Genomic DNA, 23,417 nt, shown 5'->3' on the forward strand with positions numbered 1-23,417 from the left:
CTCTGTGGTACATTTTACCTCCTCTGTCACTCACAGGCAGCAGGTACCATTAAAAGATGAAATGGACCTTTTAAAACCTGAAGAAATAAGTGGACTCTAATTGTGATCATTCCCCCAGAAAAGTACCACTGGAATAAAATGTTTAATTTTGAGGCAGGGAGGTGGACTGAGGGCAGGCGGCAGCTGTGAGAGACCACACCGTAAGTTCTCTCTCCCCTCCCGGCCTTCCTTTGGGGAACCAGGCTGCTGGAACCTGCTGTGACAAGGTAGGACAAAAGCTGGGAGGGCTGGCCCGCTGCTTCTCTCACCTCCACACCTGCTGGGCTGGGCAGTCATGGATGTTGATCACGATATGTACGTGACAACTCCTGAGACGGTTCTGTTGACATGGCCCAGTCATCAGAGAGTGGGAGACATTCTAGGATGGTACATAGTCATCACCTGCAGAAGAATCCAGCTGGAAGAGGCCATCACTGAGGTGTGACTGACCTGCCTGTAGGTGACCCCTCTGCAGCAGCTCCCGAGGCACACATGCAGGTGGTCACCTGGCTTCTGTAACGAAGCACTCCCCTTGCCGTCAATCTCCCTACTCTCTAATGCAAAGGCCCCTATTGCCCTATGGGTTTTGCTGTAAGGGTCTGCTATACCCTTGGTGGCCCTTGGAACTTTCCAGGACCCTTTTAATATGGCCTGCAAGGCCATGTCAAGAGGCTTCTGTTCAGTTGGCTGTGGGTGAGGCCAGAGGGAGGATGGGCAGCAGGGTCTTGTTACCTCTGAACACTGCAGCAAGGGCTCACGGATCCCAGAGGAGGCCACAAGGTTTTTGAGGTCTCTGTGGGAATTTGGGGCTGCCTTTGAGGCATGGGGTCAGGAAGTTCTTACTTGTCAAAGGGCAGGAACAAGCTAGTAAGAGTTGAAGACGACTGAAGTACTGGTGAGTCACGAGTCCCCAGGGGTAGGTGTCTTCCTGGGGACTTTCTTGGGGACACCACAGGTTCCCAGCAGAACCAGAACTCCAGGCCCTTTGTTCAGGCTGGTGCATTCAGTGGAACCAGCCAGAGAAAGCCTCTCTTGCTCCTCTGGAGGCGGCAGTGAGAGGGCCAGCTGGGTCTCCCCACCCGCTGCCCTGTCCTATCTCTGAGGTTCCTTGGGTTCCCCTGCCCTGGGGCCCTGGGGCTCAGCCTTGCCCTCAGGGGTAAGTGGCTTTCTCGGTGGCTTCCAGCCCTTCCCTCACAGGCTGAGGTCAGTGGGAGGCACACCTGGAGTCAGGATCAGAGATCAACCCTGGTTATGACCCAGGGCTCAGCATCAGGCCCTGCTCACCCTCTGGCCATGCTTCACCCCTTCTGGCCACTTCAGAGCACCGTCACACTGCCCACTGTCACTCAACTGTTAGCGCAGCAGGAAAGCCTGCAGGTCACCTGGCCCAAGCCCCTTAATGGAAGAGAAACTGAGGCCAGGAAGGGATGAGGCTGCCCCAAGGTCCAGCTCCTGCACTTGGGGATTCCACATGAGAAACTAAGTAAAACCTAAGCTCCCCAACTCCAGAGAGTCCTGGCTCCAGGTGCTTGTCAGCCAGGGCACAGATTGGGCTCAGGTCCCCCCCGTTGTTCCTTCCAGACATACCAACAGAGGCCTCGGGCATGTAACTCAGGGGCCACTTGGGGTCTGCCGACAGGACCATCCTTTATCGCCATTTACATCACAGACAAGCAAGGGCAGTTCAGGGACTCCAAGTCCACCCTCTCCACTGCACACTTAGAAGGGCAAGCACCTGCCAGAGCCCACCTAGCAGGCTGGCGAGGAGCTACAGCGTTTCTGCCACCCACCCTGGGAGGCCAGCTAGCCCTGGGAAGAGCTGGGAAAGAGGCAGGTCACCAGAAGAATACTTAGAGGAGTAAAAACCCAATAAACAGCCTTCGAACAGCTCCACAAACTAACGGCTGGCTTCAGGAAGGACTCCAGAATTCAGCGAGTGGCTGGAAGGACCTTTATGGGCCATCTACCCTTCCCCCACATTTGACAGGCAGCAGCGTGAGGCCCAGAGAGGCTCAGCAACTCCGAAGCAAGACTCAGTCTGAAAAGCCAGCAACTCCTCACCCCAGACTAGGAGCTGCTGCTGATTAAGGGGGTCATTGGAGGCTGGCCTAGTGACCAACGGAAACCCATGCGCTCTGGGGCCGCACTTGTCGCCCCTCACCTCACCCTGGGAGGACAGCAGCAGCATCTCTCCTTGAAAAACAAAATGCCCATCTCCTCCAAGAGCTGCCTCCGAGGGCCCGTCCTGCCCTTGGCCCTGGGTGATGGGGAGCAGATGGCGCTGCCTGCTCCTGCGGGGAGTCTGCGTGGCCTTCTCAGTGCTGATGTTGTCCCGGAAAGACGGGGCTACCGGAGCTCCCTGGAGTCCCAGTGGCCAGGCAGGTGCCGCAGCCTCATGTCTTCCTTCTGGATGTGCTCGTAGCAGGACTGGGGAGAGAGAGGAGAGGCTGGGCCCCCAGCCTGCCTGCTCCTAGCCACATGCACAGGCTCTGGGGCCCAAAGCCCAGGGCACCCACCTCCCAGGTCTAGACTAAGTGGCTCCTACTCAGCCCTCGGTCATATTCTTCAAGGAAAATGGGACCTTTCCTCTCCCACTGGGCTTGGGGATGTGGCCTGGAGGTCTTGGTCCCTTATTAACAAGGACAGAACCTGCGAGGACCCTTTCCACAGAAGTACAACACATGAGCTGCAAATCTGAGCTCATCCCCTTGAGGGGGTCTGGGGCAGGGAAGAGGTCTGTCCCTGTGGCCAGCACTTTTCTACCTCAGCCTATAGTCCTGTCCCTCACCTCCAAGGCTGTGAGCAGGAAGTCATACAGGCCTCCTATGTGGACAGGGTTCATCATGTCCCGGATCAGGTGGATCTCGGCTCCCAGGTGCTGAATTCTGGAGAACACCCACCCCAAGACAGTGAGGGAGAGAAGACGGCAGCATCCTGGAGAGGCACTGCACAGCTGAGCAAGGACGGGGCCTTGGCCTAGAGGGCTGGACACCTCATATGTGGTCCCCACTATCTCTGATGCCCACAGGACCCTCCCCTTTCTGGGCCTCTGTCTCTACCAAGAAACCTGCATCAGTAACCGTGATGTCCACAGACTTCAGACCATCTGGGCAGGGTGCAAGGGGGCTGCTGCACCTGTACCCCCACCCCAACCATGAACCTGGCTTGGCTGGGACTCACCGGGCCCGTGACACTACGTAGACGAGCAAGGGCAGCAGGTCATCCATGGGCAGCTTGTGCTCCTGGCCGAGCACCCGCGTCACCGTGGTCTCGATTTCCCCATATGTCTTCTCTAGTACCTCCAGCTTCTCCCGAGGGTCCACTGTGGTCCTGCGGCAAGGTGGCTGGCTCCAGGTCAAGATCCCTGGGTTCAGCCCCAGCTGGGGACCCCCAACACTCCCAGGTCCCCTGCCCACCTCCTCAGGGCAGGGACTCACATGATCTTCTGCAGGCACTCGGTGGCAGACAGGAAGCACTTGTCCCTGACCAGCGAGTACCTCTGTGTGGGGAGTAGACTAAAATGAGGCTGAAGTCCCTGCTGACATGCCCTCATTCCCAGGGCTCAGGCTGCCCCAAGTCCCTTCCCCATCACTGACTTTAGCACAGCCCCATCCAGAGGGCTGAGTGACCCAGGGTAAGTCACAACTCCATGTGGGCCTTACTTATGCAACTATCAAATGCGGTAACAGCTCCAGGGGGTTGGGAGGATAGAGGTGGGTAGCCGGTAGTCACCAGATGCCCCCCGACCCCAAAGGTCCATGTCAGTGGTTCCCAAACCCAACGGCCTGTTGCAACACAGGTTCCTGGGTGACTCCCTCAGTTTCTGACTCAACAAATGTGGGGTGGTCCAAGAATCTGGTTCCAGATGGTCCTGCTGCTGCTGGTCAGGAACACGCTTTGGGAACAAATGTCTCACGTGCCTTCACCCTACACCCACCCTGTGAGATGGGCCTGGAAGTGGCTCCCTTTACATGGGAGCAAATTGAGACTCAGGGTTCAAGCATCTGGCTGAGGGTCACACAGTAGAAAAGGGGCAGAGCCTGTGTTGGAGCCTGGTCATCGCGGGAGGTGGAATGAGGCAGGAAGCCTGGCATGTCCTCTCTCATCTTTCTCCACCTCCCACAGCCCACAGCCATCCTGAGGCAGGCGATGGGCCCACCCTCTCACCTGATTGGTCGTCAGCTTGAGGTCCTTGAGGGGCCACAGGTGCCTGAAATTGCAAAAAAAAAAAAGGCATATGACAGGAGGCTTTGCCAGGATGAGGGGCAGGGGCTGAGCTCAGGGGGCAAGGCTGCTGTCACCCAGGAAGGCTGAGGATAGCCTGGGAGAAGGGAACCAGTCCCCAAGAGCAGGCTGAAACAGGGGGATGGGCAAAGCCAGCCTCAGCAAAAATGAGGCCCTAAGCAGTTCAGTGAGACCCTGTCTCTAAATAAAAAATACAAAAGTGGGCTGGGGATGAGGCTCATGGTAGAGTGCCCCTGAGTTCAATCCCCTGTACCAAAAAAAAAAAAAAATGTCCCTAGGCACATGTGTGGAACTCAAGGCCAGGGGAGGACAGCAGGATTCCTGGAGGCAGAAGCCCTTGCTGTGTGACAAAGGAGACCATGTGTAGGAGGAGGGACCGTGGCCAAGCACCCCAATGGGGACTACGGGTTAATTATTCATGGTGTCAATGTTTTAGAGAGGTGCTGAGGAAAAAGGACAAGGATAGGGTAGAAGGGAGGTCCCCAGGTATGGCAAACACCTGTCTGACCTGCTACCAGGGACTTCCCCTCCCCGACTCTCCAAGTGTCCAGAGCACTCAACCTTGCCCAGCCTTCATGGTGGCTACTGATGCGGGCCTGGTCATTGAGACCTGCTTTTCATGGTGGGCTCAAGACCCAAGCTAAGCCAGTGAGGGACTCCAAGTGCTCTGCTGGAGCTGTTGGGAAGGAAATGCCTATGTGGACAGTGAGGAGACTGAGCTGGGAGGGTATAACCCTCAAGAGGCTACTGCCATGTTTGTCACCACGAAGGAGAGTCAGAGAAAAAACAGAGAAAGAAAAGGGGGCTTCTCTTTGAGCACCTAGATCCAGCCACACCTGAATGCATAACCTTAGAACTCTGTAGTATGTGAGCCAATTAACCTAGCCCTGCTTTTGGTTGAGGACCGTGTGAGTCGAGTATGTATGGTCTGTTTCACTGGAGCACTGGCTAAGGTGGCATAGGGAGGCTTACTTCTGCACATCGAGGAACTCCAGCAGCTTGGTGTCGGGAAACAGGCTCAGGTGGGTTATGCCCTGGCTGTAGAGACCGTCCTCCCTCTCGTGAAGAAGTAAGTAGAGCGTGAAGAGCTCTGAGTAGAAGCTGGGCAGCACGAGCGGCAGCATCAATCCATGCACCTGGAGATCCCTGGGAGAAACCAGAACAGGTTGGGTCAGTGGGAGGTTGAGGCCTGGCAGGTGGGAATATCTGTGCTTGAGCTCCTCACCCCACCATGCAGCCCCTGCCTCTAGCCTCGCCATTCCCTAGAAAACCTCCCCAAGATTTTCTCAGTCGACTCATTTGAATCTGTGAGATCCTCCTTCCCTCACTTCTTTTCCCACATTCCACTGTGATTCACAAAGAATCACTACACAATGCTTGCTTGGTCAATAGCATGGATGCCCAACATTTCCCCCCTATCCCCCGAGGGAGGCCCCAGGAGCAGTGGCCAGGGCTGGTCACCTTGTCTCTTCATCTTCGTCCTCTAGGGCCTGGCCCTTGCGCTGTAAGGCAACCTGCAGCAGACCCCTGCAAACCAACGAGAGGGCATGGCATGGCTGCCACCGCCACAGAACCGAAGCTCCACCCTCTCAGCCACCAAGGTGAAAGCAGGTGGCTCTATATCCCAGAACCAGGGACACTGAGCCTGCAGTGTCACCCTCTCCAAGCCCGGCAGTCATCAGGCTGCAATTAGAGGATGTCACCAGAGTCCTGCGCCCCAGTAACAGAGGAACTGCAGCATCCAAGGCCTCTTTGTGAAATGTTTGATGGGGCCGCAGCTTAGCCTGCGACCAGAGATGGTGCCGAGTTTCCGGATCAGGCTGGGCCTGCAGTGGGGTTGGAGCTACCCAGGGCCACGTGGGGCTTGGACTCTAGCTGAGGGTTGCAGTGGGGCCCTTGTCATCTCTAATCCCTTGGCTCTTTGCTGGATCAGACCTGAGGTAAAGGCACCATTGCTATCAGGGTATCAGGAAGAGCTACTGCAGGGACGAGCAGGCCCGGGGCTACAGGGGAGGCAGTGGCTGGCCCCGTGTGCCACGGAGCTCACCTACCTGTAGGCAGCCCAGAGTTCCCGGGCATGCTGCTTCACCTCCTCCTGGGCCAGAAACTGTAGGTGTTTGTTGGCCCCAACACCCGCGTAGGTGGCCTGGAAGGTCAGCATCAGGGTCCGGAGCATCTTTCCCAGGGGGTGCAGCGAATTGCTCAGAGCCTAGGCCAGTGCAGAGATAGCGGGCACTCAACACCCTGAGCAGCAGTGCCACAGGCCCAGCTGCTCCCATTTCACAGACAGAAAGCTGTGGCCCTCCGAGGACAAAGGGCCCACAGGCCTGTCCCCTCTGGTCGGTACCCTGCCATGAGAAACGGAAACCTTCCCCAGCAGGACCCAGTGAGAGCAAGGCCTCCCCGTGGGCCGCCCATCCCAGGGCCCTCACCTTCCTGAGGTACTGCTGCAGGGCCTTGGGCTCCCGGTGCTGCAGTAACTCCTCTAGGATGTCTTCCACATTGCCCGCACTGTCCTTGGGGTGGCTCCTGGGCAGCACCATGCACAGCGTCCCTCACCCACACCCAGCCCCCAGGGAGCCTTCCCCGGCCCTCTGCCCCATGGGCACGCGCATGTGGGCACCGCGGGCCTCACCTCTCACAGCACAGGTACTCCTGGGACTTGCGCAGCTCCCTCGGGCTCTGCATATGGAAGCCCAGCAGGGCCTCCTGCAGGTCTCCAGGGCAGTCGGCAAGCACAAAGTGCCAGAAGGGGCTGTAGACTCCCTGCCAGCGGCTCTCCACGGGGAAGGCACCCAGACCCAGCTGCCTGTGATGTGGCGAGACAGGGGAGAGGTGGAGCTGAAGTGGGCAGGACCCTGTCCAGGCCCTGAGAGGGGCAGTGCCAACCTCCGGTGCTGCTCCGAGAGACAGACAGACAGACAGACAGACAGAAGGACAAGAGAATGGACTCTGCCATGGAGAAGTGACAGGATTCAGAATCCCGGGAGGATCGAGACCAGGATTAAGGCCAAGCTCAGAAAGGGGGTGTTGACCCAGGATAGACCAGTGCTCAAAGCCCAGGATTCCCCTCCCATGACCCCTGCTCTGTCCTCCTCTGCAGCCTGTTCCTTCCTGCAGTTGATCCTGCTTTGGCCAACAGTCTGAGGCCTGGCTGTGTGTGCATCTAATGGACTGTGACTAACGGAGTCCTGTCCTCTGGTATTACACAGATTATCCCCTGTCTGTACCCCACCAGCTGGGGCATGCCCCTAGGGGTTGCTGTCTACCCCAGCTCCTGCGGTCAGAGAGGCAGCATGCAGGGATGGTGAGTCCACGAGTCAGCTGTACCCCTCTCTACATCTCACTGCTGCTTGGGACCACGGCTCATTAAAACCTCCATCCACACCGATTCTCGCACATGCCCAAGTGTTTCTCAGCAGACTTGGCAATTCAGTTTTCTAAGGAAGAACTCTGTCTGTATAGGGGAAAAAAAAAAGTCTCTTCCCCTCCAAAAATATCGCTTGACAGTGACAATTAATCCATGTAGCAAATCTCCTTCTTCACCTTGGCTGCGAGGGAACTCTGAGCCAGGCTAGAGCTCAACTAACTGTTGTAGTACCTATCTGTCTATCCCTGTCTTTTAAGAGCAACTCATCATTTTTTCTTTCTTTCTTTTTTATTGAGTTTGGTTTGTAAACTGTCTGTACTCTTTTTAGAAAAAAAGATCAGGATCAAAGCGAATTCTACAATTAACATTTTTCTCCTGTTTTATGGTGTATGGAGTTATCTCCACACAGCTCTTGATTCCAAGAGTTTCTGACTGGAGGGTTGTTTGCCTTCGGCTCTCTGGAGGATTAAGCTCATCTACTGAGACCTGAACCTTGGGGGTGAAAACAGACACATATAGACAGGCCCTAGTGGGCCGGGGCCAGGCGGGCCAGGCTCTTACCTCTTGCAGATATTGCTTGGGTCTGGTGGGAGGGCAGCCGTGTCCAGCACTCCCTGTGTATACAGTCCTTTCCCTGACCCGCTGCTAAATGAGCCCTCCAGGGTGAAGCCGTTGGGGAAGGTCACCTTGCCCTGGGAGCCAGGAGAGGGAGGCAGGGATATCTGTATGCCCAGCTTCTACCCCATGATGACAGGCCTCATGCCGGTCCATCTGGGTCAGACAGGCTGCAGACTGAGGGGGCCTTCCCAGCACCCATTCAATCTGCTCCTTCCCTGAGGGCTTGAATGCTCTCAGGAGCCCCTACCAACAGCTGCATCCCCCTCTCAAAGCAGGAAGGGGTGAAAGGCGGAGAAGGGACTCACAGAGGAGAATAGGGAGGACCGGCACTGAGGGGCTGGGGAGGGCCAACTCCTGGCTGCATGGGGCTGTCCCACGGAGCACCCCAATGTCCACCCATTATACACCAGGGGTGCCCTCCTGTCCTTGTCCTAAAGGGCCTACACTTCCACGGCCCCAGCAGGGCACCGCTGCCTTCTGCTGAGGCAGCCTGGGCAGGAACATACAAAGGACAATGTCTCCAGGGTGTGCAGCCCAGGGCACTGGTGATGGTAGAAGCCAGGTGTTCTGAACTAGGGGTCATTGAGGGGACACAGCCAGAGACCACCAGCATCCTCTGGACATGAGGCAAGTTCTCCAGTCCCCTCTTAGGTTGCTCCAGAATCAAACTGTGACTCCATGGCAGGGTCATTGCACCCCACCCCCACCCCTACTCCCACCGCCCCCGTGGAGGCAAAGGAAGGGCCCTCCATTCCTGCTCCACCCTTTGCCTGAACTCTCAGCTCTGGGCTCTAGGACAGAGGTAGGAGATGCCACTCAGGGCCTTGGCAGGGTGTGGAGCAAGGTCCCAGGGGCCCTCACCTTGCCCATGAGCGTCAGGTCCCTGGTGAAGGTGCCCTCATACAGGGAGTCGTCTTCAGAGAGGAGGATGCCTGGGCCCTTGGAAGGAGGGCATGGGGAACAGGGAGGGTGAGTAAGATGGGCGGGGACACGGGGAGGGGGAGGGGGAGGGATGGTAAAGATGGGAGGTGGACATTGACACCAGGAGAGAGGGGCTCTAAGCCCTGTCGCCCTCTCCCAGGACTGTGCCTAAGTGGGATACTGACCCTTGGCCGGTTGTGCACCAGCCTCATGGACTTCATCCTGGGGTTCCCCTAAACAGACCTGGCTGCTCACCCCCTCTGCAGGAAGCCCCTGGGAGCTCAGGAAGAGCAGCACATCCCTGCTTCCCTGCCACAGCAGCGGTCAGGAAGCTCAGAGCCAAACAGGACAGTCTGTGTTCAACTTGGTTGTAAATCTATTTTTTGTACCTATTCTTGCCTTTTCTTCTTTTTATCTGCAGGCTTTCCTTAACACATTTCAGAACAAAGTGGAATATAAACAAAGAAGTCATAATAACAAGGACAGCCATAGGCCACAGCCTACCACACATCAATCACCTGTCGAGTTCAGGCAAGGCAGAGGGGAAAGCTGAGAGACCAAGCTCTAGGGACTTGGATTCGAGCCTCAGCTCTGCTGCTCAGTAGGATGTGACATGGGCAGGTCCTCTGACTGCTCTAGCCTCATTCCTATGCTAGGATAATGACATCAACATGCAGGGTTCCCTTGAGGATCCTACAAAGCAGCGGGGCAGGTAGCCTGGAGCTAGGAGTCCAGTGAGGAGCCTGCAGATGTAGGTTACTGAGGCTACCGGGAGCTCGGGACACAAGCAGGTCACCCCACTCACCACCATCTTGTCTGCTTGGAAGGTGCCCTGGTAGCAGACACCCGCCTGAGTGACCACAACCCCTGGGCCATGGCGCTGGTCAGCCCGCCACATGCCAATGTAGCGCTCACCCCTGGGGGAAGAGAGGGTATGGCCAAAGTTGGATCAGAATCTTACTGAGTACCTCTGTGTGCTGGGCCAGCAGAGGGCGGGGTGGGGGGACAGTTTAGGAGCAGTGACATATCGGAATCTACTCAACTCCGACTTAGGGGCAGGCGAGGTCAGAACCCCCAAGAGGAACAGAGGGTGAAGGGGGGGAGGAAGCCTGCCTGGGGAGGGCATCCTAGGGGACTTCTTGGTGGAGGTGGCAGGAAGGAAGATGGAGTGGGGGTGCAGCCTATGTGCAGACAAAATCAGGGAGGGAGGAGCTCACAACAGATCTGTGGGGACGGTCATTGGTCCCGAGAGGCTGGGGGTGCATGGGAGGCCTAGCAGGGGTCAGATCAGAAGGTTAGGTGTGGTCTCAATGCCAGGCCAAGGACCTGCAGCTCTGTCCCACCCAGAGATCCTGGAAGACTTTCAGTTCCTCAATGGGACCAGGTTAGAGGTTCCTCTCTAACAGAGAGGACGCCAGAATTGGCGGACCCTGCAGTCGGGATGGTCAGTCTCCCTCGGCCTGAGCCTCAGCAGCAGCCAAGGGAATGTGGCAGAGGTGGCGGATGCCGAAGGAACGCGGGGAGCACACAGGGAGCCTGAGACCATTTGGCCTGTGAGGATCCTCTCTGCCCCTCACCCTGGGTGGTGGCTGTGAGCACTCACCTGTCACTGTCCTCCTGGACACCATAGCCACTCCTCTGGCCTTTCTCCCAGTGGCCTGTGTACTTGAAGGGCTGGGGCGCCTGTGGTGCACTGTCGAGCACCCCAAATCCATGCCGCAGGCCCTCCTGGAAGTAGCCCTTGTACACCTCGTCAGTGCCGTACCTGGAGAGCAGCACCAACAGCTGGCCCTGCCTCACAGCTGGGCCCAGGACTTGCCCTCCCACAAGCCCACCCCACCCCCACCAGCCAGGGCCACTTACTCACAGATGCCGTAGCCACACATGCTGCCCTCCTGCCAGTGGCACTTGTAGCAGTCAAACTTGTCCTCAGCGGCCTGGGGCACCAGGTGGATGCCAAAGCTGAGGGTGTGGGGGGAGGGGAGTCAGCCCCAAGGGCCACCTCCGGGCACAGCCACACCATGCCACTCAGGGTGTCCCTGTCCCCAAGGAACCGCCTCAGATAACAGGGAGAACAGCCCCCCTCTTCTTCCAAGGCATCAGGACACCTCTCTCTCTGTCATGCCACCATGAAGCCTGGGAAGCCTGGCCCTGAATCACTCCTCTGCGAGCCCCTGCTGAGACGCCCCTGTCAGGAGCCTGGTACCAAGGCTTCCCTTTGGTACAATGACAGGACCTGGGCCATATGGTCCCTACACTCCTGCTGGAGGTTTGGGCACAGAGACTGAAGCCCCTTCCCTATGCATACACACACTGCAGCCTCAGTCTCCATCAGCCTTACCCCTGCTCCAGGCCCTTGAAGAAATCCCCCACGTGATTCCGTCCATCCGGCCACTTCAGGGTTCCCCTGGAACACAGTGGAGGTCCATGACATCGGGCCCACCAGATCCATCCTCAACAGCCTCAGCCAGAGACTCTGTAAGAGGCCGACCCTCCCCACAGCCCCCGGATCTCCCTTCGCCTAGACTCCACCTCCTCCCAGCCCTATTGTCTCTGCTTTAAGACACCCCCCATGCCCTCCACCTTGGTGGAGGTAGATGGAAGGAAGATGGAGCGGGGGTACAGCCTATGTGCAGACAAAACCAGAGAGGGAGGATCAGTGGGGATGGTCAGTAGTCCCCCATCCCCACCCCCACCGCCCAGAACACCCCTTCCGCTCTCTCCACTCCTGTTCAACGGCACCAGCAGCCTCATGGGCACCTCCCACGACACTCCTGGAAACATCTAGCTCCCTCTGCCCTGACCAACAGGAAGCTCTGAGCTAAACTTCAACTTCAAGCTAAACATTATTAGTCAGTGGGGCATTGGCCCCCCTCCTCCCTTCTTCGGATAGAGTACTGATTGTGTTTTTGTATTTTTTGGTGGGGGGGTCTCTTTGTTCATAAGCCCCTCAGCTCTTTCTAGAAGGAGGTAGTGTATTAGAAACTATGGCTATGCTTGAGAGAATAATTTTATGAGTCTTTTCTCCTCTCTGGGTCCCTTCTTCAACCCCAGATGGAAAGTCTCCCCAGCTGTGGCAAAGCCAGGGACCATAGGCCTCAGTTTCTGCACCTATAAAATGAGTGAAAACTCTTGCCCAGAGGGTCCTCAAAAGGACCTGTGGAGCAAGAAGGTGGTCAGGCCTCTTGGTCACCACCAGACAGAGCTGTGTAGACAGGAGAATTACTCGCCCACCCTCCTAAGAAGCAGTGGCAACTGCAGCCCCTGCAGGCCAGGCCCCTGGCGGCAGGCCCTTGCTCTCCAATGTCACCATTGAGATTTTATTTGGCACAGACTTACTGCAGGCCAGGACCTACTCAAGAGGACTTAAGAGAAACTCTGAGGGGCAAATAGAACAGACTCATGGACACACAGCCCGGAGGCTGCGAGGTCCACCAGGGTCCCGTTGGCCCTCAGGCCCCTGCCAGGTCCAGCCCAGAGTGCGGTCACTCACTTGCCGTGGGGCCTGCCCCAGCGCCACTCGCCCTCGTAGGTCGCCTGGCAGAGCCGGCCCTCAGCGCGGAAGGTGTAGGCTCCGCAGCGGCAGACAGGAGGCTCTGATGGCTCCAGGCCCGCCCCCAGCACCGGGAAGTCTTTCTTCCCACGTAGGGCCTGGCACACGGCCTGGGTCACCTTCCACTGCCAGACCACCTGGTGGGGACAGGGAAGCAAGGACAGGCCACTGCTGCGGGTGCTTCTGGGGCAGCTCCAGGCTGCACCCCCCACCTCCACCTGCTGCTCCTCGCTGTCGCCTGCAGCCCTCCCAGACCAAGATCCCTGTCTGCTCCCTCAGGGGTGCCCAGGAGACTAGAAGAGATGAGGGCAGGGATCACCTCGGGTCCCTGTTCTAAGGGTCCTCCCTTTCCCAGCCCCCAGGTCGCAGCTCTCCCCACTCACCTGGCTCTGGGGGTCCCTGGCACAAAAGGAGAACTCTTCTTCTGGTGTGAGGAGGTGGAACGTGTACCTAGACAGAGAGAGGTGATGAATAGGCCCCAGTTCCGTCCAGGAGGACATGGGGGAGGTCCTAAGGTGTGGACATATGTCAGGGAGTGGAGGGAAGGAAGATCAGGGGTGTCAGCAGAGGGGAGTGCTCACCTGTCCTGCCCAGGATCCACCCACAGCAGCTTCAGATCAAAGGTATGGACATTGTGGCCCTGGAAGAAGATGGACAGGTGCTCACCTGCCCTCTGCTCAGGTTGCCCTATGCATGAATACCTGGGTGGCTCCAGGCTGCTTGGTGCAGCATGCCCAGCACTGAATCTCTCTCTGTGCAGTCTGTTCCTCTTCTCAGGGTAGCTCCTCCATTTATTTTCCTGCCTCAGGGCCTGGCCAGATACCCAGGACCAGCCTCCCTCTCCCCTGTGGCTATCAGAGTGGTCTGTAAATACAGCCTGGACCTTGTCAGCCCCTGCTGGAAGGGTCTCTGAGTTCTCCTGCCTGGGAGTTGGAGACCCACGGTTGAGCCTAACGTGGAAGTTCCCAGAGACCACTCCAGGTTCTTGTGGCCCTAGCCCTCACCCTCTCCAAACCTAGCATCATACCATGCCACCATCACACGGCCCTTAGTTGGCCCCAAACTCTCCTCACTCTTGAACTTTGCTCATGCTGTTCCTTCTACCTGGAAGGCCTTCTTGCTCTGAATTAGAAAGTCCCTTCCTTTGGGAAGAGTCTGTCCTGTGACCTCCCAGTTGGTCTAGGAAGGCCACTCACGGCTCCATGGCCAGAAAGAGGAGGAGCAGGAGTCCAGGGATGAGGGCTAAAAGGAGTATGCAGGCACATGCCAAGGAAAAGAGAAGGTCCAGCAGCAACAATGAATGACATATGCAAAGGCTCAGGGGAGGAAAAGTCTGGCTCAGTTAGGGGCAACATCTCTGGCACACAGAAGTCAGGGGCAACGCATACACAAACTAAGTCCGAAACCAGGCTTCAGGAGACAGGGCTGGGGTTGGGCAAGTAGCATCCCTCCCAGGCCTCGGCTTCCCTGTCTGCAAGGGGAGCTCCATGCTGACATTCTGAGGACAAAGGGGACAGTGCCATGGATATCACAAAGGCAATATGAGTTGGGTCAAGGTTACTGCCATGTAACAATTACCAAAACCCAGGTCTAGCTCCCTCCTGACTTTTGCAATGTCGAGAGCCCCAGAGCTGCTTCTGCAGGGTTCTTCCCTGGGAGCCTCCTCACCCAGTCTTTCCCCTGGGGATCTTCTCTTGAGTATGAAGGGAACTAAGTAGACACTTACTCTCAACAATGCCCACTTTCCCTACGGGGAAGCCAAAGTGAAAGCTTCAACCAAGGCATCAGAGGGGCGGCTGAAGCCGGACGCACCTTGGCAGCGTTCCGGTGAGCCCCTCCATCAGCGATGGCTCTGGCCAAGCGCCCCTCCTCAGCCCTTGGCCTTTCTGTCTCTCTCCCCTTCCCAAGTCCATGCCCTCAGTCTCAGCTGCTTGTCCCTTTCCCACTCCTTTTTCAACCAGACTCCAGCACCCCACTGGGGTCAGCCCCACCCCAACCTGCAACAGGACGAGGGCATCATCGAAGAGCAGCACACGCTCAGCCCGCAGAGGGGTGACCACCACAGGGACGTCCTGGCTGTCTTGCAGGAGTCGGTGGGTAGGGGTGCAGAGCACATCCTGGAGAGGCGAGGAAGGAGGAGCAAGGATGAAGCACCCCTGCCCTGCTGCTGCTGCCCAGACTCCTTCCAGAGGCCTCCCGTAGTGGACTGGAGTGACCCTGGGTTCAGTGACCAGTGCTGGGGCTCTGCGATCGTGGTCATTCCTGGGCTCTCCCAGCAGCGCAGCAGGGCCTCTCTCCTGAAGCTTCACTGTGTCCTCTCCCACACCCCACCCCTGGGCCACAGGTCACTCTACCCTCAAGCCCTGACTCCCTGCAGTAGCTCTTGTCCCCTATTATAATGCTCCATACTGGGCCCCCGTCTGCCACTCCCTCAGGGCACAGGGTCTCTCCTTCTAGCAGAGGCAGCCCATGACATAGTGGCAGGGGCACAGAGGTGTGATTGGTGACACACTGGAGAGAGTCCATTCTGCTGACCACCTTTCCCCAGAGCCAGGCAGGGCCAGCCCAGGAGCTGCTTAGCAGATGGATGAAGATGGTTTATAGCACCTTGTTCCCCCACCAACCCAGCTTCTAGACTGGGAAATAGGCAAGGAGCATGCAGCAAGCAGCTCAAGCCACCCAGCGGCCCTGTCCCTATGTCCAATGCAGAAACCCCTTCGCTGCCACCCCTCAGGCCCCAAACTCACCCTCAGCTGGCTACTCAGGGTGTGCCAGAGAGCCTGTGTGGCCACAGCCTGGTCCAATGCCTGACCCATGAAAGATTGCAGGTTCCTGAAGACGGTGACTGCATGCATCACCAGCTCCTGGGCAGGGTGACGCTGCAGTGGGACAGAGCAGACAATGAGGGTATAGGAGGCTTGTTGGAACTGTCCTCCACCTGTGATGGTCATACTGGCCCCGTCCTGACCGAGGCTGGTCAGAGACCTGAACCCAGGCCAAGGACTGTCCTTTTCTCTCTGACAATTCAGTTTTCTACTGGGGAGAGGGTATGAAGGTGCTTCCAGAGGAGTCAGGACCAGAGTGGCCCTAGGGCCATGTGTCCTCATACCAGCCCACAATTCTCTCTGGTTCCCCCAGGGCAGGGTCACATGCCTCAGACACCCCAGGGCTGGCTTGTGACCCATTAAAAATCCCTACAGCAGAGCCACGTTCTCAAACCCCTTCCCCAGGGCAGGGCTAAGTTCCCTCCAAACCCTAAGCTTGCCTGGGTCTTTCTTAAACTCAGGTCCCTGAGTGTCATCGGGGTCCCCTGAGCCTGGGCCCTGCTTCTCGCCTCCCTCAGCTTCCCCACAGTATCCCCTGATACCCACCTCCCCGATGGTGTCCCTGAGGCTCAGCAGGAAGAGCACGTACTGCTGCACGTGCTGGGTAAGGGGCTGGCGGAGGGCCTGGGCCAGTGTGGTGCCCAAGGAGCCCTCACAACCCATGCCTGTCAGGATCTGCCGTAGTACCTTCTGTCGTCCACGCCAGTACATACTGTGTGTAGAGAGAGTCACACACCACCTTCACCCAACCCTCCATTCCCACACCCACCTCCATCACCTCCCTGCCAGGACTACTCCCCCAGATACCAGGGCCAGCCCCAGACTCCAAACCTCTACTCTATCAGACCAACACGGTGCCTGAGGTGCCTCTCCTGGGTTTAGTAGTAGCAGCTCAGCTTGGGAAAGGATCCCAATTACAATCATCCACTCTGAGTAGGAACACCCTCCTTTCCTGCCCCAGAGCTACCCTCAAAAGTGGGTGTCTGGATTCTGCTCCTGGCCTCACCAGCCCTCTCTCTCTCTCCCATTGTACATTGGGTAGGTTTGTTAGAGCAGGAGTCCTTCAGGATGAGGGGTGGGCTGTGCTACCTGCTGCTATGGCAATGGGGACACCCCACCCACCCCAGGGTCCTCTGCAGTAGCAGCCCTATGCTCACCTCTTGCTCTTTGCCACCTTGTGAAAGGCCTGTACCACCAAACAGCTCGTGTAGGACTCGATGTACCTGCAGACAGCACAGGGGCACACCCTGAAAGCTCAGCCTCCACCTCCAAACCCAAGCCACCACCCTGTGGGGTCCACAAATGCCACCCTTGGAGTAGCTATGCCTTTAGGGTCTGGCTCTGGGCACGGGTGACCTCCAGTCCTCACCCACAAGACAGCTGACTCACAGTTTTGTTCCCAGTGAGGCCCCAGGGCTCATTTCTCGAGTGTCCAAGCCTGTCACCATCAGGCAAACATCCAAGCCCAGGTAAGCCCCACCCCAGGTGAGCCTTAATGCCAGGGGGTACTCTGACACCAAGGCCGTCTTGGTGGTCTTACTCCATGTGGACCTGCACGACGAGGTCAGCACTGCGCAGCAGCAGCAGGGACTCCAAGCCAAAGGAGCGCGGGTGGCGCTGCCTCTCCCACAGGGAGTACAGACTCTCCTCAGTCACCTCCCCCAGTTGCTGGGAGCTCTTGTGCAGCTGTTGAAGGAGCCGCAGGCATTCTCTGTCCTGGGGATCTGAAGACTCTGGATCTGGGGAGGGAGCACAGTCACTCTGTGAGCAGTGGACAGAGCCCTGTGCTGTAGAAGAGTCCTGCATGTCTGGGGTCCTGGGACAGGATTAGTGCCCTCTAGAGCTCATCAGGGGAAGGGCAGGCTGGAGCAGCCCAGAGCACCCTCAAGGAGTGGATATGTCTATCTCCTCACTAATCAAGATAACCCTGAGAATCCAGGAAACTGAATATGCTAATTCTCCCTGAGTCTCTGAATTCCCCAGGACTTCTCACATCCATAATGTGGAGTCTATAGGGTCAGCAGTCACTCCTGGGCCATTTCATAAAGAGAGCCCCAAGAGGAAGGTACCTGCCCAAGGTCACTTAGCAAGTAAGACTCAAGATGGAAGTAAAACCCAGGCATCTGGGAGCTGGGGCTGGGGCTCAGTGGTAGTGCACTTTCCTGGCATGTGTGAGGCACTGAGTTCAATTCTCAGCACTACATATAAATAAATAAAGGTCCATAAACAACAACAAACAGGCATCTGCCTTCTCATCAGGGCAGGCACCCTTGGGTGGGAACAAGATGAAAACCGGGGCAGAGGGTCATCTCCAGGCCTATGCCCTGGGAGAAAAGGAATTTGATCTCTATGCACAGAAAGATGTAGGCTTCAACCTAGGGTCATGGTCTGGCCTCTTAGGACTCCTGTAGGAATTAGGAGCAAGGACTCCAGTTCTTTCAAAAGATACCAAGAGTCACTACTCCATTTCATACTGAGAAAACTACGGTTGGTTCAGAGGGTGCAACAAGGTTGACCTCTTGTCCCTGGGGCCATCCTATGTCCCTTGCCCTTCCCACAGAGTGCCTAGACTCACCGGTGGAGAGCAGAGGCTGGAGAATAAGGTTGTTGATGCGGGCAAGAGTGGCTGAGAAGACCTCCTCCAGCCGCAGCAGGGCCGCCTCCTCAGGGCCGCACATGACCAGGGTGCTGGTTTCAGGGTCTCCTAGGTAGAGCACAGATAAGAGCCAGACAGGATTAGCAGGACTGCCAGGAGCACAGGTCATCTCAAGGGCTTTCTGAACTGGCCACTGATGTCTGCCCTATTCTAGGACTGGGCAAGCTTAGGGGGATGGAAGGAGTGGGAGAGAGGGCTCAGCTGCCCAAGGAAGCATCCCTTTCTACCCAAAAGGGCACGTCCTCTTCAAGCTCATTTCCCTGCTCAGACACCAGCCATGGATCCCAAGTGCCCAGGGTCCTATGTAGTGGTGCTCTGACCTAGCCACCTTTCTACTGAGGGATGCTGCCATCTCTAAAAACAGGGACATGTTGTCAAAGGAGCCAAATCTTATCCTTGAGGCCATGGCTCTGGGCTCCCTGTCACCCAACAGTGTTACATAAGCCAGGAAAGGTCTGATAGAACAAGGGAGCCATGGCAGATGGGTAAGAAATGAAGAAGATAGAACACAACACATAGATTGAAGAACATGAGAGTGCAATCCAGCTTCCGAAGGTGGCCCACCAAGCAGCACCCTAACTGACCAACAGAGGAACCTCACTTTACCTCTGTAAACTGCAGAGAGCCACAGAGAACTCAGAACAATGTAGTGGTAGGACCAAAGTCACACTTTGGGAGATGAACTTGGTGATAGTTGCAGAGATGGTGCTCAGCAATGAGAAAGGTCAGCATGGAGAAGAGCCCAGACCCTCTTTGCCCCCCCAAACAGGTTGAGCCTCCTGGGTAGGTCCCACTCAAGAGGTGGGAGCTGCTGGAGTAGACAAATAGGTAGGCTTCAGCCTTAAGGCTCCCTGCATGGAGGGAGGGCCTCCAAGCAAGCAGGGGTCACCTGTGAATGCAGTGTCTTGGCTGGAGGGAGAGGCCGTGGGAGGTCCTGGCCTTAACCAATCCCCACAGCCACACTGTGGCCTCTAAGCCTTCCCCCACCAAACACTGATGCCCTCACCCAGCAAAGAAGTTCATCTGCCCAAACAACCTGGTCCAGTACGTCAGGGTAGAAAGGGAGAGGGCCTTTTGGCCCAAGGCCTCAGACTGCCTCTCTCCCTGGTCCTGACCCTTTGAGGCTTTGGAATTGGCAGACCTGGGGTAAGAGACATCATCCGAGGAGTCAATGATGGGCAGACCCAAAAGGGCAAATGGGAAGGGGTCTTACCTTCCCCAACCAACCCCAAGGATGCCATGAGGTGTCACAGGCCCTGGTAGAGCCTAGGACTCCGGCAGATTTGGCTCTGGAGCAGAGTTGTGTGGGTGCTTCAGAACTCTGGCCCAGGGCCTGGCCTAGGCATTCCTGCCCCACCTTTCCTGCTGCTGCTGCTTTGGGAGGGTGAGGCTTCGGGAGGGAGAGGCAGGAAGAGGAAGCAACTAGACAGCCAGCTGCAGCCACTTCTGCCGGTCTCTGTGGCAGCCCCAGTCCCAGGGACATAGGGGGCTCCAGGCAGACCAGGAGAGCCCAGTCAGGGATTTCAGGATTGGCAAATGTGTCCTGGGCCCACATGACCCTCATCCATGTTCCCAGAAAAAAATGGAATGGATAGTCTATCCCCCTGGCCTTGAACTACTCTGATGCAAGACACAGACCTCAGTTGCTCCCCCAGGACAGGCTTCTCTACCCAGTCCAAACTAGTCACCCCTCAAAATTACAAAGTGTGGAGCAAAGTTTCACTGAGTGTGGGGAGCCTGTCCTCAGCTCCTCACTCCCCAAAGTAGCCAAAAATCACTATAGACTCAAATTGATAGCCACTAACTCTGGACACCCTTCTAGGCCCATGGCCACAAATGGATCTCTAACTCTGGGAAAGCGAGTCATACAGCAGAGGAAAGGGCAGAAGTTAAGCACGGTCATGAGGTGGTGGGTGGAGGAGGGCTGCATTGGGGGCTGGGAGCCTGGTGTGGTGGCTCCTAGGGGAGAGGCCCTACTCTCAGGCCAGGGAGTTTTGAGATTCATCCTGGAAGTTATGATAAGGATGTGAGGGTAAGGGTGAGGCCAGGCATGAATGTGCATGAGTGTGTGCATCCGCAGGGGAGGAGGGGCTAAAACTTAACTTGAGGGGGGTGAAACAGGAGAGTTCCCCTCCCCAGCCCCAGCCCTACCACCCATTCCACACCTTTCTGCTCAAGAGCATGACCTCCTCACCTTCTCCCTCCCTCCAGTTCAAAGGTTCTTCAGCTGCAGGCTATGCAGGATTTCTAGATGGGAAAACTGAGGCCCAAGAAAGATGGGAGGGTCCAGAGATACCCTGTAGAGCACTTACAAGGCTCAGACCCAGGCCTCTGATTCCCTACCCCACCAAGCTCACCTAAGCTAAGTGGCTCAGAGAGGCTGGGTGACTCACCCAAGGCACACAGTGAGTTCCTGGCAGGCCCAGCCTGGTGTTTTGTCCCCAGAAGACTTGATGGGGTGGGGTCAGGACAAAACTGGCCAGTCCTGGCATGCACAGGTGAATCAACTACTGCCCCTGTGGCTCGCTGGCTCTCCGCATTCCTGGCCTCTGTCCACACCAACCTGCTTCCAAGCAGGGTCCCTGGGCTGCCCTGCCTTCTCCCAGGTCTGGCTCCTCAGGCCCCTTAGCCGCACCCTGTCATGGCACTCACTCTGGTATTTCCTGGTCTGGATAGGCAGGCTGTTCTGCCTGCTGTGCAGGCCTTTTCCTGGGTTGGCCTGGAGGCCCCTTAATCAACCAGCAACCCCAGTACAGAAAGCGACTGCCCAAGGGAAGTGCAGGGAACTGTCACACCTGCCACTCACAATCTCCACCCCCTCCTCTCCCAGCAGCACCTGTCCTCCGCCCTCGGTGCTCCAAGCTTCTTGCTCTGGAAGTCTCTTGGCTCTGCAGTCCAGCTCTCCTTCCTCTGCCTGTCCGGGCACACTCAGGTCACTGGAGTTTCACGATTCTGTTCCAGCCGTCGTGCATTTGTCCACACGGTTCCCAGGCGGGCAACACCACCATCTCAGCTTCTCTGTTAGGCCCTTCAGCCCGGGGGCCAGCCAGTATCACCTCCTTCTGGCAGCCTCCTGCAAAACAGTCCTGGCCAGGGCCCTGGACACTGTGCTTGTGCTGTGCTCGGCCCCGTGGGGCTGTCCCCGCCCTGTCCCTAATCCGGAGCCGGGTGGCCACGAGGCAGGTATTACATCTCCAGAAACCTCGCTGGGGCGGAGATTGGGGGGATCTTCAGACAAACTTGGATGGACTGCCCGGGTGTGAACGCAGCAGGAGTCAGAGTCGCGCAGGGACCGCGACCTAGCGGCCAGGGGATTCGAGGGCACCCACCCCGACAAGCAGAGGCTCCGAAGCGGACCCCGCCCCCAGACCCGCGCCCTTACCTGGCGGGGCGGGCGCCTCAGGAGAACCGGCGCAGCTCCTCGCAGCCCGCACGCCGCAGCCGGCCCCGCCCCTCCAGGGGAGGGGCTCGGGGTGGGGCTCGCGGGGAGGCGGGGCCGGTGTCCCAACTACCTGCGCCAGGGGTCTCTCGCCTGGTCTTCGGCGACTGCTGGGCTCGGAAGGTGTCAGGCGGCGCCGACGGAGGTGGCGCCCCGCTCTGGCCTTGCGCCCGCCCCTCTCGCACCCCACGTGCCCACCCTGGCCCGCCTCTCCCGCCTCTCCTGGCCTCCTCCAAAGACTCCGAGGACGGCCGGCAGAGTTCCGGAGGCGGTTACGGTTTCCTCGCCCACGGATTCTGGCTCTCTGCAGCCCGGTTTACAGCCCAGTGACACTGTTGACCCGCTCTGAGTCCCCAAGGTCGCCCCAAGCGGAGCACTGGGTGGATTCGTGAAACTTTGAGCCTAGAGAGGATGCAAGCGAGCCACTGAGCTAGGCGTCCTCCCGCCACTACTCCTGTCTGGGCGACCTTGGGGAAGGTCCCCTGCCCCCACTTCCCGTACAGCGGTGAGCTAGCCCGCAGTTTTTGAAGCCAAGGCCTATGACCTTGAAAAATGTGAGGGAAGACTAGTCACGACAGATCTTCCTGGAGGAGGAGGGCTGTGGTTCAAACCTGTAACAGAAATCTTCCGTCTGCTGCCTGGTTCCCCTCTGTCTTCAGTGGCTGAGCTCCACGGGCTGACCAGCCTTGTTGAGCTACCTCTGCCCTTTCGGAGAGCCATGAACACAGCAAAGAGGCCTAGAGTCTACAGGTGGGCTGTGGGAGGGCAGAAAGGATGACTCACCAGCCCCCTACTCAAGTCTGAGACAGTAAGTGGCAGGATCTCCTATCCAGCCAGGCTGAAGAGAGACCCTACTGGAGGTAATTTGGGGCATGGAGCCTGCCAACCCCAGCTACCCTGGCTTCCTTGGGTTGTTTCTAGATGAGACCTAAAGTTCTGCCAAGCTATAATACTCTCAGGCTTGGAGGGATCCCTGCCTTGGGTGACCCACAAGCTTCCAGGGACCCTACCCTCTGCTCCCATATTGCTGTCCTGGGTCCTCATCCTCAAGAGCCCTCCCCAAACAAGGAGGCCCTGCCTAGGCTGCTCACCTATCTCAGGGAATTAGTCAGGTGTGCCTCAGGGTGTTGCCAGTGGTTGGCAGGGGCCTGCCCCAGGGTCTCCCTGAGTCTACAGCATGGCCAGGTGGAACAGCAGCCCAGCAGGTGGAAATAAACTGAGGCTTCAAGTTCTAAACAGGCCTCCAAGGCCTTATCTGTGGGCCCCCATGTGGGAGACAGGAGTGTTCTGGAAAGAGGCTTGGTGTGGGAAAACTTGCATTACTTTCTTCTTGCTGTATGGCCATGGGCTACTCTGTTACAGGGTTATGTGGGACTCTGCCAGAAGGCATGTCAGATTCTAGATGAGTAAGATTTTTAGTGGGTCTACAAGTCCCCTAGGACATGGGTACAGGCAGGCAGGGGTCTCTGGGGCTTGTAGGAGAGGGCAAGGACTAGAGAGTGGCTATAACCTCATGAGGAGTGAGTGACCTGATGATCTGTGAAAAAGGGGTGGATGGGGCAGGGCCCTGAGCAGGACCTGGTGTGTGCCAGGTGTCTCTGGGTCAGCCCCTCCCCTCTCTGGGCCTTAGTTTCCTTGCCTATACATGTATTGAGGGAGGGCATTGCTTCCTGGTCTCCAGTAGAAGAGCTCTCTCAGCTTCCTCCTCAGAGTGTAGACTTCCTGTTCAGCCACATAGGGAGATTGGAAGG

At 57.4% G+C, this 23,417-nt stretch overlaps 1 protein-coding gene across 6 annotated transcripts; it reads right to left on the reverse strand.

The window, feature by feature from the left end:
- Positions 1 to 1,976: 1,976 nt before the first annotated feature.
- Positions 1,977 to 21,797, reverse strand: Als2cl (ALS2 C-terminal like). Of its 6 annotated transcripts, none has more exons than XM_046436844.2 (27): positions 21,610 to 21,797; positions 21,064 to 21,300; positions 18,147 to 18,275; positions 17,112 to 17,310; positions 16,729 to 16,794; positions 16,118 to 16,283; positions 15,494 to 15,625; positions 14,744 to 14,863; positions 13,328 to 13,386; positions 13,130 to 13,196; positions 12,687 to 12,883; positions 11,535 to 11,600; positions 11,057 to 11,155; positions 10,797 to 10,958; positions 9,999 to 10,110; positions 9,134 to 9,211; positions 8,216 to 8,346; positions 6,920 to 7,093; positions 6,717 to 6,813; positions 6,336 to 6,493; positions 5,746 to 5,811; positions 5,257 to 5,430; positions 4,207 to 4,249; positions 3,477 to 3,538; positions 3,220 to 3,369; positions 2,828 to 2,924; positions 1,977 to 2,466 (listed from the first exon to the last, which is right to left on the reverse strand). In XM_046436844.2, exons 3-27 carry the CDS (start codon positions 18,247 to 18,249, stop codon positions 2,386 to 2,388), a joined length of 2,859 nt encoding a protein of 952 aa, XP_046292800.1. In that variant the 5' UTR covers positions 18,250 to 18,275; positions 21,064 to 21,300; positions 21,610 to 21,797; the 3' UTR covers positions 1,977 to 2,385. The 6 variants fall into 6 exon arrangements, with proteins under 6 accessions (XP_046292800.1, XP_046292799.1, XP_046292797.1 ...); XM_046436843.2 differs by having other exon boundaries at positions 21,064 to 21,313; XM_046436841.2 differs by having other exon boundaries at positions 21,064 to 21,797.
- Positions 21,798 to 23,417: the final 1,620 nt, after the last annotated feature.

This window comes from Marmota monax, unplaced genomic scaffold (genome assembly GCF_021218885.2).
Source record: "Marmota monax isolate L192 unplaced genomic scaffold, Marmota_monax_Labrador192_F-V1.1 WCK01_AAM20220418_F8-fsc00021, whole genome shotgun sequence".
Classification (NCBI taxonomy): domain Eukaryota; kingdom Metazoa; phylum Chordata; class Mammalia; order Rodentia; family Sciuridae; genus Marmota; species Marmota monax.

What these genes read in the sequence shown, in the direction of transcription:
- Als2cl (XM_058576515.1), bottom strand. Translation starts at nt 19,468, where the DNA reads ATGGCATCCTTGGGGTTGGTTGGGGAAG. An exon ending in AAGGTGGCAAAGAGCAAGAG is followed by an intron (nt 16,284 to 16,728) that starts GTGAGCATAGGG and finishes CTCTACACACAG; the next exon opens with TATGTACTGGCGTGGACGAC. An exon ending in CCCTGAGTAGCCAGCTGAGG is followed by an intron (nt 14,864 to 15,493) that starts GTGAGTTTGGGG and finishes TCGCCTCTCCAG; the next exon opens with GATGTGCTCTGCACCCCTAC.